Genomic DNA, 12,681 nt, shown 5'->3' on the forward strand with positions numbered 1-12,681 from the left:
ATTGGTCTCCCTTGGGTTCGGTCTAACCTGTCCAGGACAGATCATACCTTCCCCAGAAAATATCCCAATGATCCAGAAATCTGAAACCCAGGCCCCTGTACCAGTTTCTTAGCTATGCATTCAACTGTCAAACTCTTGCCCTCACTGGTGCGTACCACAGGCAGCAATCCAGAGATGGTTGCCCTGGAGGTCCTGCATTTCAGCTTTCTACCTAGCTCCCTAAATTTTCTCTTCAGGACCTCCTCACTTTTCCTACCCATGTCATTGGCACTAATATGTACCAAGACTTCTGGCTGCTCACCATCCCCATTTAGAATGCTGTGGACACAATCCAAGGCATCCTGACCCTGGCACCTGGGAGGCAATATACTATCAGGTGTCTCTATTGCATCCACAGACTCTCGTGTCTATTCCTCTAACTATGGAATCCCTTATTATACTGCAGTTCTCTTTTCCTCATTTCCCTTCTGAGCCACAGTACCAGAGACCCAATCGCTGCAGCTTCCCCCCACCCCCACAGGTCCTCCCCCTGCAACATTATCCAAAGAAGTATGCCTATTATTGATGGGAACAGCCGCAGGAGTCTCCCTACCGCTGCCCATTTCCTTCCCCTCTCCTGACAGTCACCCAGCTACCTTCTTCCTGTAACTTAGTGGTGACTGCCTCCTTGAAGCTTTTATCTATCGCTTCTTCTGTTTCCCATATGAGCCAAAGGTCATCAAGCTGCTGCTCCAGTTCCTTAATGTGTTTTCTGAGGAGCTGCACCTGGTGCAGATGTGGTTCTCCATGAGGCTGGAGCTCCCCCAGAATCCCCACATCTCACACAAAGAACAGAGCACCACCGCCGGAGCCATCCTCACTGCACGAACTGTGTACTAATAGAGGAAGAGTGAAGAAGAAATTTACCAGAAGCTTACCCTTGCCCAAACCTGTATTCGCTGAAGCCTGATGAACCAAACCCTTCCCACTCCAACACTGGTCCACTCACACAATGAGCACTCCACTTGCCCTAGTCTTATTTTTGTTTGCTCTTGCTAATGAATTGTGATTTGACTGGGCTGCTGGAAAAACGCTGAAAGCCCGCAAACACTCTGTCTTTAAATCTCACTCACAGACCAGAGAGCAGCCTCCTCTCTCCTTCCCAATTTGACTGGGCTCCATGAAAGCAAACTTCTGACGCAAACTATTATATGTGTTTGATACACATTCTCACTCTAATCTCATTTGAGATATTCATTAATTAAGGAAATTGATTACACTGAAATAAGGTTGGTGTGGATCAGAGAAACACTGGATCAACCTTATATCTGGAACATAGAATACAGAATAGTACAGCACATGAACCAACTCTTCGGTCTACGATGTTGTGCCAAAATTAATCAAATCCCCAACTCAACTAATCCCTTCTGCTTACACAAAGTCTTTTCTGCACATTCGTGTGTCTAAGAGCCTCTTGAATGCCTCAGCTGCACTTACCTCCATCACCACCCCTTGCAGCGCATTCCAGCCATCCATCACTCTCTGTGTAACAAAACTTCCCACGCACATCGACTTTGAATTTACCCCCTCATGTTAAATGTACGTCCTGGAGTATTAGACATTTTAACAACGAGTAAAAGATACTGGCTTCCTACTCTATCTATGCTTCTATCTTATCAACCTTTGAACCTCTCCTCAGCCTCTGCTGCTCTCAAGAAAACAAATTTGTCCAACTTCTCCTTATGAGCACATGCCCCCTAATCCAGGCAACATTCCTGGGAAACCTCTTCTGCACTCTCCACAAAGCCTTAACATCTATCCTATAATGGGGCGACTAGGATTGAATAAAATTCTCCAGGTGTGACCTAACTAGAACTTTACAAAGTTGCAACCTAACTTCCTGATTCTTACTACCCTATTAACCTGTGCAGACACTTCCAGGGAGCTGTGGACTTGGACCACTACACTCCTCCGCTCATCAACACTGATAAAGTCTTGCCATTAACACAGAGACTTTAAAATATTCTCATAACCAAGAAAAATACCCCCATCATATTTCTTTCCATAAACAAAATAACAATGGGATTTAATCAGATGCACTATTTCTTGTTTAAAAATAGGAAAAAAAAATAGCTTTACCTGACATTATTTTCAGCAGTGGCTGCATGAAGGGGAAGTCTTCCATTTTTATCTGGGATATTTTGTTTGGCACCATTTCGGAGTAGGGTTACACAACCATCTAGCCAGCCCTACAAATGATAACGTCAATCAATCTGCTTTCTGTAATTGGTGTTTTTGCATAGACTTCTCTTTTTAATCCTTAAACTTCTAGTGAATATTAAGATCAAAATTATTGTAGAGGAAACTAAGATTACAAAGGTAGAAAGACAGTCTGATTCTGGATTGGCAGGAGCCAAAAATGATTCAGCAGATAAAAACTTAAGAAATATGAGCAAGTGTGAGCCTATGGTCCTCTAAATTTGCTTTGTCAGTCATTGATATCATGGCTGAATTTCAACCTTCTCCTCATACCCCTTAATTCCCTTAGTACTCCGAGATCTGTCAGTCTCAGTTTTAAATATATTCAATAATCCATAACTCTTTGAGATAGAGAATTGGAAAGAAAAGATTTGTACTCTAATAGGAATCAGAATCAGGTTTAATATCACCCGCATATGTTGTGAAGTTTGTTAACTTTGCAGCAGCAGTACAATGCAATACAAAATAATAGAGAAAGAAAAAACTGTGAATTGCAGTAAGTGCGTGTGTGTGTGTGTGTGTGTGTATATGTATGTGTATGTTATATAAAATAGTTAAATTAACTTAGTGTGAAAAAAATAGAAATAAAGAAGTTGTCAGGTAGTGCTCATGGGTTCAATGTCCATTCAGAAATCAGATGGCGGGGGGAAGAAGCTGTTCCTGAATTGTTGAATGTGTGCCTTCAGGCTTCTGTACCTTCTTCCTGATGGTAGCAATGAGAACAGGGCACATCTTGGGTAACGGGGGTCCTCAATGATGCACACCGCCTTTTTGAGGAATCGCTCCTTGAAGGTGTCCTGGATACTATGGAGGCTGGTATCCGTGATGGTGCAGGCTAATTTTACATCTCTCTGCAGTTTACTTGGATCTTGTACAGTCGCCCGCTCCCCGCCACCCCATACCAAATGGTGATGCAGCCAGTTAGAATGCTCTCCACAAATCTGTAGAAAGTTGCAAGTGTTTTTGGTGACATACCTAATCTCCTCAAGCATTTAATGAAATATACCCACTGTCTTGCCTTCTTTATGGTTAACTAAGTGCATTGATTAGATTTGTAATTGATTCAATATTTATTCATCAAGTACTTTAAGAAATACATAGATTTAAGTAAGATCCCTTTTCAATAAGATATTGGAAGAATAGCCTACTTAGGTCAACCAGGAAGTAAACAACTTGGAAATATCAAGACAAGTCTATTTATACTTACAACTTCGTAACAGCAGTTCTCTGCCTGAAGTGCAGCCCTTTCCCTCAACAAGCAAAACTGTAAAAATAGTGGATTTGTTGTGGAAATAGAAGCAGTGGGACAAAATCCCATTCAGTGGATTCCTTATGCTCCATTTATTGAGCTTTGAGCTGGTTGGATCCTGGCATCATATTGACACCCAGTTAATAGGAGTTGTGAACTTGAAGGTCATGTGCTATTACAGGCTTAAGCTATGATAAAAGGATCACATTGAAAATTAGCATTTAAGGGGCAATTAAAAATAAATCTTGCTTTAAAATAATCTAGTTTTACACTTGTGTTGGTTTATAATGCTGTATTGTGTTGTCTTCCTAGCAAATGCTCAACCATATTGTGCCAAAAACAGAAATAAACTGAGGATTGAGAAAAAACCAAGAGTTCAGCAAAGGGAAACCAATAAATTGATTAGGAAAGTAGAATACAAAAGTAATCTGGTGCAAAATATAAAATAGACTGAAGTTCAGCAATTACGTTGTGTATGTCTTTATGTCAGAAGATATAAAAATACTCTTAGGAGTAATAGAAATTGGCATAATTGGAGAAAATGAGGAGCTGCATTAAGTATAGCATTGACTTAAAAAAGTACTTGAGAAATAAATGGGACCAAGTCAGATTCTGAACTCGCCAATAATATAAATAAATAATGGTGAAAAAGATTTGTGGTTGCTCAGCCCTTATTAGAATAAAAAAAGCAGTCAAAGTACTGTACTTTTACCTATCTGATATACATTCTGTGAGTCATTGTAAATTGCTGGATGATTTGCACTGCTTCATTGTTAGCTTTGTATAAGCCGCAGCAAACATTTTCTCAAATTAGCTGCATTTGCACCGTAATTGCCTGCTAAATTAGCCACAAAAAGTAAGTAGTGATTATAAAAGAGCCCTTTCAACGATGTACATTCTACTTATAGAGGTGGGTTGGTAGGCACGAACATCTGATTGTCAGTAAACCTCTGGAGAAGGCCAATAATTATAATACTTAGATATTATTTTTTTCAAGTTTCTTGTGTCCTATTTTCACTGCAGCCTTTCATTTCCTCTCTTTAGTTATCTTTGGCATCTCATTTGCTATTGAATTCATCTGCTCAAACTGTCTTCTCTCAATTGGCTTCTCAACCTTCATATCATATTGGTTAAGGAGATACAGCGTTTGTTTCATTGTTCACTGAAATCCAGATGTACTTTTATCTTTGTTTTACTTTTCACAGCTCGCACTACCAGAAATTTTGTGGGAATATTTATTCAGCTGCATCATGGGTACTAGCCTTCACGGTATCCAAGACATCTTCAAGGAGCTTCCTCAGGAAGGTGGCATCCATCATTCAGGATCTCCACCACCCAAGACATGCCCTCTTCTCATTGCTACCGTCAGGAAGAAGGTAATGAAGTTTGAAGGCATACACTCAATGATTCAGGAACAGCTTTCACTCTGCCATCCAATTTTTAAATGGACACTGAACCCATGAACAAACACTACCTCACTACCTCTTACTCTTGTTTTTGCACTACTTATTTAACTATTTAATGTATATTTTCACGTATTTACTGTATTTTAGTTCTTTTCTTCTGTATTTATCATGGATTGGACTGCTGCTACAAAATTGAATGGTTCAAAGGTTCATTTATTATCAAAGTATACAACTCTAAAATTCTTCTTCTCCAGATAGCCATGAAACCAAGAAAGAAAAAAAACGTCATCATGATTATCAACCCCCACATCCCTCCTCCCTGCTCAAAAAAAACGGAACAGGCACGTTGACCCCCACATCCCCTTCCCGCACACAAAAAAACGAGAAAGATTGGGTGAAAAACACAGAATGTAAAAAACTCTAAGGCTGAAAAAAAATTCCATATTCCAAGTCCATTTTCAAAATGCAGAAAAGCTGGGTAACATTCTCTGGGCATCATGGCAGACCTTTCTCTTTGTGGCAGCAGAGCAATTCCACCAGCGATCAAAATGGCAGTCTCGCTCCAGTAGCAGAGTGATCCCCCAGTGATCAAGAGGCAGTGTTCTCACTCCAGTAGCAGAGTGATCCCCCAATGAACAAAAGGCAGTGTTCTCTCTCCGGTAGCAGAGTGATCCCCCAGTGATCAAAAGGTGGTCTCTTCTCTCCGGTAGCAGAGCGATCCCCCAGTGATTAAAAGGCAGTGTTCTCTCTCTGGTAGCAGAGTGATCAAAAGGCAGGCAGCCAGCCCTCACCTTCTGCATTTGCCTCAATTTTTCAATCTCCCTCATCGCTTTAATTGGCAAATAATGGAAGCATAACGTTTGCGCATGCTGCCTCTGCCTCCCAGAACCTCCTCTCAGGCACTGCAGAGCACTGAAACACCCAAATAATCTCTGAACTGCAAATCACAGGCTTAAACTGTTCCAGAATTACATTCAAGACAAAAAATAAACACAAAAGACATAAAAGAGTGAAATATATGGTTTCATGGTCTATTCAGAAGATGTCGACCAAAGGAACGCTGTGCACAGGTGCCATCTTGACTGAAAATTAACAAATTTCACCACATATACCGACGATATTAAATCTAATTCTGGTTCTGATTCAACAAACAAAATCTTGATATGCTTTGTCTATAATGGAATGAATTTCAAAGAGAAATTTCAATGTGATGCAATAACTGTGCAGGACATAATTAGGGCTGAATTGCTTGTCAACAAAGTCTTTAAATTGAACACATGAAATGCCTTGCCACAGCAAAATCTGGTTTGTTATTTTTAATTTACATACACAACAAAAAAATGCATGGAAAACAGGATGTAGAAAAACATCTGAAATGCTTACTAATCTTAATAAGTATGTAAGAATATGTGATGCAAATATTCATTGCAATTAAGATAAATAAAATGGTAGGAAATGTGTACCAAGTATGTAGCTAAAGATAGGGCAGTTCTTCCACAGGCATCTTCAGTATTGATAGAAGCCCCCATCTTGAGTAGCAGCTTTACTGTATCTAGTTGCCGGCCTGATATTGCATGCATCAATGGAGTTGAGCCTGAAATATTTTAAACAGTTGATCTAGTAAGGTTCTCACAATTGCAATATTTAAAATGTTCTCAAAATTCCACCAGCAAGAATCATATATAATACTACCTCTAAAGTTCTTAGCTGTACCTCTGCAGTTGTATTACAAACTCAGAAATGCATGAGGATTTTATTTTACTGCTTTATCTTCAGATATAAGCGTATTGGAATAAGATATTTTAACACCATTATTACTATGATTAACATGTCATTTTGATAAGTTGAGGAATAATTTCTGGGCTGTCCTCAATAGTGGCTTACAATAAATTATAATAATAATATTTTTATAATTGCTTGGTCTTGACATCAGTTATCAACCTGTTACGTTACTTTATTTATCCTAATTTAATTTTTTCAGTCTGTTGTTCATGTTCTTTTTAAAAGTAGGTACATACTGAATTAGGGGAATACCATTAATGTAATGTCTAAATATCAAAACAGAACAAAAATATCAGGAATCCAGCTCATTGATAAATGTTGGATTCTCCTTTTATGATCCAGTTACCACAGTTTGAAAGCACGTGGGTCGCACTGTTGTTACCTCACGGCTCCAGTGACCCAAGTTCAACCTGATCTCTGGCGTATGTGAAACTTGTATGTCCTCCCAATGACCTTCCGGGTTTGCTCCAGGTGCTTGTTTTCTTTTCCCTAATCCCAAAGATGTGGGTTTGTAGTTTAATTGGCTACTGTAAATCACCTTCAGTGTGTAGGCATATGTAGAATATAGGAACAGTTGGGTGGAATGTGGGAGAATACAATGGGTGTCCTGATTGTGGTAAACCATATATATATGTTGTAACTGGGTTACCTGTCTGGACAGGCCCCTCTCCTGACTGCTCCTGTGGCTTCTCCCACAGACCCTGAATAAAGGCGACTGCGCCATTGCTCCTCCTCTCAGTCCAGGGGCAGATACTCAGCATGGTCGAGGTCACATTTTACTGCTAATAAAAGCCTTTCAGTATTTACTGTACTTCCAGTCTTTTGGAGTAATTGATAGTGCATCACTGATGAAGGATCTCAGCCTGAAACAGTGACTGTACTCTTTTCCAAGGATGATGCCTGGCCTGCTGAGTTTGTGTGTGTTGCTTGGATTTCCAGAATCTGCAGATTTTCTCTTGTTTGAAAATGGGATAAGGGTAGGATTAGTGTACAGGGTTGTATGATGGTTTCTGGGCTGTATAACACCATGAATCTAATCTGAGTTGTCCAAATGAGTAGCTGTGGTAGAACATCTGTAAATTTTATGGATGTAACATTAACTTTATGCCAAATAAGTAAAGTGATAACTTAAGAAGTCCTTCCAACCTAAGACATCTTCTTTCTGGTGCTGGGTAACAATGCAACCATTTCCAGTATGACAAACTCAGCCCATCAATACACCAGGCCTTTATGTACGGGAAAGTTTAATGAATTCCAACTATTGCCCTGCATGGCATCAGCTAATTGAGCACCAAGAAGAAAGCAAACCATGAACCTGCACCTCTTGGTTGTTGTACACAATACCAGTAAATTAACTTATCCTTTACCATTGGCAGAAATGTATATTTAATTTTGCACCCTGAATATTTCGAATGATTATAGAAGTTAGTCTAATCTTAAGCTTGGAGTATTAATAATAAAAACCTTGCCTTCATTGTCACAGCATTCCAAAATGGCAGGGTCCTCACGGATCACTGCAGTAAGGGTGTTGACATCTCCACTGGATGCTGCCTGATAAACCACAGTGAGATCAATTTCCTCTGAGGAGTCACCTAGTGTGAGGTTCACCAATAAACAAGCAGTCAGTAATTGAACATATGAACATATTTATGTTTCCCACACTGATGTTAGAACTAATGTAATTTCCTTAGGTGTCCAATTTTCAGCACTGAGTCAGCTGAAGTGAGCAGTGGTAATTTTACATTCTACCTCTGTGGCTACCACTTGGTTACCCAAGTAAGTTCTCATGAAATCCAATGTAGTTGACATTATATTTTGTAGGCCTCCCTGTTCTCAGGCTCAGAAATCTGTCTGCTGAGTCTGACTGTGTTCAAAATGGCATAAGCTACAATAGTTCCCATTGACAAGAATGAGTCAAATCTAATACCAGGAGAAAAGAAAGGGGTTTTTGCTTTTTTATTTAGTTTTTTTTTAGCTTCGATGGTTTTAATTAAGTTTTAAGGTGTACTTTTTGTATGTATTTGATGTGTTGATTTTTTAAATGTAAAAAATACTTTAAAGTAGAATGTCAAAATGGAATTTTTAGGAAATTTAGGGCTCATCGTCAAATTTACATGACAATGCTCCTTTTCCAGCAACGATTGTAACCTTTAGAGATAGAATCAACCAGTAATTATTAGAGCCATTTTCATGGTAAAATTTATTTGAAATTTTAGGCCTGATTGGTATATATGAGAGTTTTTAAAGGTATCGAAAGCCTTTGTTGATCCTTAACCTCATTCTAGTTACAAAATACTAATTTTCTGCACATGGTCAAATTCTGTAAGAATAATCGTTTCAAAATCCCTTGTTTTTTAAAACTATTATTTTTTAAAAACTATAGCATTTAGCTTCTGCCTTAATCTTACCTGTTTATCCTAATCCTTATTACTCTATTTTTGTGAATTTAAAATTAATGAAAATTCTTCAACATGTTTCGTTGCTCAGGCAACCTAATAGCATTTGTATACAAGATACAGCTGACTTTAGAATAAAATTAATGCCAGAGATCATAGATCCTTGTGGAAAATTTAATGCCAGGTGAGCCGCTGACCATAAAGTTCTGGCTATTGGTGTTATCCAGTTAGGATGAGCAGTTCACGTTTAATTATTTCACTAATTACCTGTTTTCTCCATGAACCAGCATTGACAAATATTTACAAGGTTCCTCTCACCATTAATAAGATTTCATTTAAAGCTTTGCTGCCTCTATAATAACTTTCTGTATCCTTTTTGCTGATTCATGCTATCTCATAGTCTACCAATGCTTTCATTTTAAAATTATTACCTTCAGATTCAAATCCTATGGTTTTCCACTTTTATCCAGCCTTGTATTCAACTGTACTACATAATTTTTGCTGTTCTTTTACCCCCCGTAGTGGCTTTTAATTTTGGGGAAATTAAACCTAATGCTTCAGAATTTTCTTCTTAAACCCCTCTACTAGTCTGTATTTCTTTAAGTCATTCCTTTGGACATACTTTTAAAATCTTGTGTCTCTTTCGCAAATTTAGTTAATATTTGTTTGATTATGTTCCTGTGAATTTAGTAGGCTAGCAAGACACATAGTTCAGGGTAGTGGGGAATGGGCAATAAATGCGACCTTGCCAATGTCCGTTACATCAAAACAACAACTAGAAATTTAGCCTTGTTAAAAGTACATCAGAATCCGAATCAGAATTAAGTGATCACTGGCATATGCCATGAAGTAAGTTGTTTTGTGGCAGCAGTAAATTGCAATACATAAGAAAAAAAATATAATTTACAAAAGGGAATATATATTAAAAATTAAATTTAGTGCAGAAAGAGACCAAATGAAGAGAAAAAATAATGAGGTACTATACATGGGTTTATTGTCCATTCAGAAATCTGACGGTGGTGAGGAAGAAGCTGTTCCTAAAATGTTGAGTGTGTGTCTTCAGGATCTTGTACCTCCTCCTTGATGGTAGTAAGAAGAGGGCATATCCTGGGTGGTGGGGGCCTTGAACGATGGATGATGCCTTTCTGAGGCATAGATTTCTGAAGCTGTCCTCGATATTGGGGATCATCAACCCAAGTTAATGTTTTCACGTATATGAGCTTTCAGACAACTTTACATAAAGGATGATATAAAAATTAAACAATTACTAGATGTAACAGCTAGACATTCTTCAGACTGGGTACTGTGTGGATGTGCATGGGAATTAACAAAAGGACATACTCAAAGGCACTCATGCTGAAAAAAATGGCCATCGGTGAGTTGAGAGTTTACATAGGACCAATGTTGAAGAGTCTAAAATGGATGATTATAGGATTATGTGATATTACTTCAAAATTTAAATAGGGCATTAGGCTATTGGGACTCTAATGACTGATTTCTGGGACTGAGGGTAAGAAATGGGCTGTAGGGTCTTGAACGAGCTTAAGGTAAAGGAGTCAGAACACTAGTCAGAGAAGAATTAAAATAATCGGAGGCGATGAAGGCAAGCTTGTGGGTAAGAGCAACCACTGGTTGAGCATAACATTTGACTGCAATATAATAGAGGTAGTAGAAGATTCTCTTTTAATGTTCTCAACAAGTATTCACAGATCATTGATTGCACAAAAAATGGAAGGTTCACTTTCTTGATATGTGATTGTTACGGCTTTGAAGTGGGAAGTAGATCAGTTTTCACTCCCAGCTTCTTTCTCACCAAAGTGAAATCAATTATTTTGCAATGAAGCATTCTTTGTACACATTTTTACTTTTATAAAGTATGTAAAAAGGTATTTTTAACTCAGAGTTCCGGTAATATTTTCTTGCATAACATCACATTGATTTGAGAAGTTGATGCCTGAGAGTTGGTCAGTACAAAATGTCAGATGCTTAGTGTTCATTTCTGCTCTGTGATCTGAAGTTCAATAAAGTTTACTTGGCCCTATATCACTCTCCCTAAGTGAGCACTAATGTGCACTTGGAAGAAAGATGATGGGTGAAAAATTGAAGAAATACCACGACAGTGCTGTTAGAGGTACCCTTCTGAGGTTATGAAACTCATTACAGCATCTGCCCGTTAAAATAACTTGAAAGTAAATAGAGAACAACTACAAAATTACTTGCTAAAAAGTTAAAATCTTTGTGTGTCAGATGGCACAAAATAAGTGAAATATGCAACACCATAAGCAAATGAACAGATAGTATTCTTGGCACAATTAAAAAAATACTGTTACATTACTGATCATGTAAGCTAGTAACATGAAGAATTTACACAATTAATAAATGAAAGAAATTGGATTAGAATTAGGACATCTGGCTGTTCAAGTCAGCCTTACCATTCAGTAAGATCGTGGCTGATCTAATCTGGATCATAATAAAACAAAATGTAATTGTTATCAAACAAAATGAATATATTTCCTCTTTGCAAAAGATATTGCTTAGTAACACAATCACCCCAGCAGAATATTAATGTAATCAGTTTAGTTTTACAAATAAAGTCAGTTGATCAAATTTAAATACGTTTGTAGCAAATTACCAATAAGTTACAAAACTGAATAGTAGACCTCCATCATTACTATGTACTGTATAACCAGATTGTAGATAGCAATTTGCCCTTATTTTTCTCTCTGAACTGTCTTTTCTCTAATGTGTAATATCTCAATCATTGTAGAATAATCACTACAAAAGCTCTAATTTTAACATGTTAAACAAATATAAATACGAAAAACTGCTATTTCTGCTTCAGAAGCTCATCAAGTGAAGTAAAACATAGGTAGCATTTTTGATACCCAGGTAGTCAGTCCATTTACTTTTATTTGAGGAAAACAGATGATTCAAAACAATGTACATCTCAGTAGAAATTACAGCTGGATTGCAGACTGCTGTTACTTTAATTCAGAACAAAAAGAAACATACCTTTATGCTGATCAAAGACAGATGAGGAACTAAAATCCATTTTCTATATCATTATTTAACAGGATCAAGTGAATGTCACCTCCACTGTTCCAAGCAGAAAATTGAGATTACAGTAAATAGAATAGCATCTGTCGTCAAGCAATATTTTGGGGAATAAATCACTTTACGGCCACTGGTTGTCGAGAAGAGTAATAGTGCTGGCCTGTACTATCACTGAAACAAATTGTTTTCCACAGGCTGCTTCTGGAAGGTTATATCTGATGTGAACAGATGAGCTCACTGAATGAATCCAGACAATATCCGAGTGAAGAACATCTAGGAGTTCCTCCTAGAGATGTGGGGAAGACTGCTGAACATACATTTTATCAGGACGAGAAACAGCCACCAGGAATCTCCCACTTGAGGAAGGTGCAGGTGAAAGCAGCGTAGGAATACTTCCTGAAACAAAATAGCAGTATCTTATCATGAACAAGGGTTTTCATATCCAGACTGAGCATGAGCAAACTGGCAGTGCACTTTGGGTATACAGAATATTTAATGGCAGAAAAGATGCTTATTTTATGAGTATTTAAAAATAGTCCAAAATAACTAGTAGTGC

General features: G+C 38.0%; 1 protein-coding gene across 1 annotated transcript in view; it reads right to left on the reverse strand.

The window, feature by feature from the left end:
* ankrd55 (ankyrin repeat domain 55) overlaps window positions 1-12,123 on the reverse strand; it is a 59,057-nt gene extending 46,934 nt beyond the window's left edge. Inside the window, exons 1-4 of the mRNA XM_072254382.1 lie at window positions 12,084-12,123; window positions 8,145-8,267; window positions 6,357-6,487; window positions 2,119-2,228 (exon numbers count right to left, since the gene is read on the reverse strand). Coding sequence (XP_072110483.1) covers window positions 2,119-2,228; window positions 6,357-6,487; window positions 8,145-8,267; window positions 12,084-12,123 — 404 coding nt within the window. The remainder of the gene's footprint in view (window positions 1-2,118; window positions 2,229-6,356; window positions 6,488-8,144; window positions 8,268-12,083) is intronic.
* Window positions 12,124-12,681: the final 558 nt, after the last annotated feature.

The sequence above is a fragment of the Mobula birostris genome, chromosome 3, assembly GCF_030028105.1.
Source record: "Mobula birostris isolate sMobBir1 chromosome 3, sMobBir1.hap1, whole genome shotgun sequence".
Taxonomy (NCBI): Eukaryota; Metazoa; Chordata; class Chondrichthyes; order Myliobatiformes; family Myliobatidae; genus Mobula; species Mobula birostris.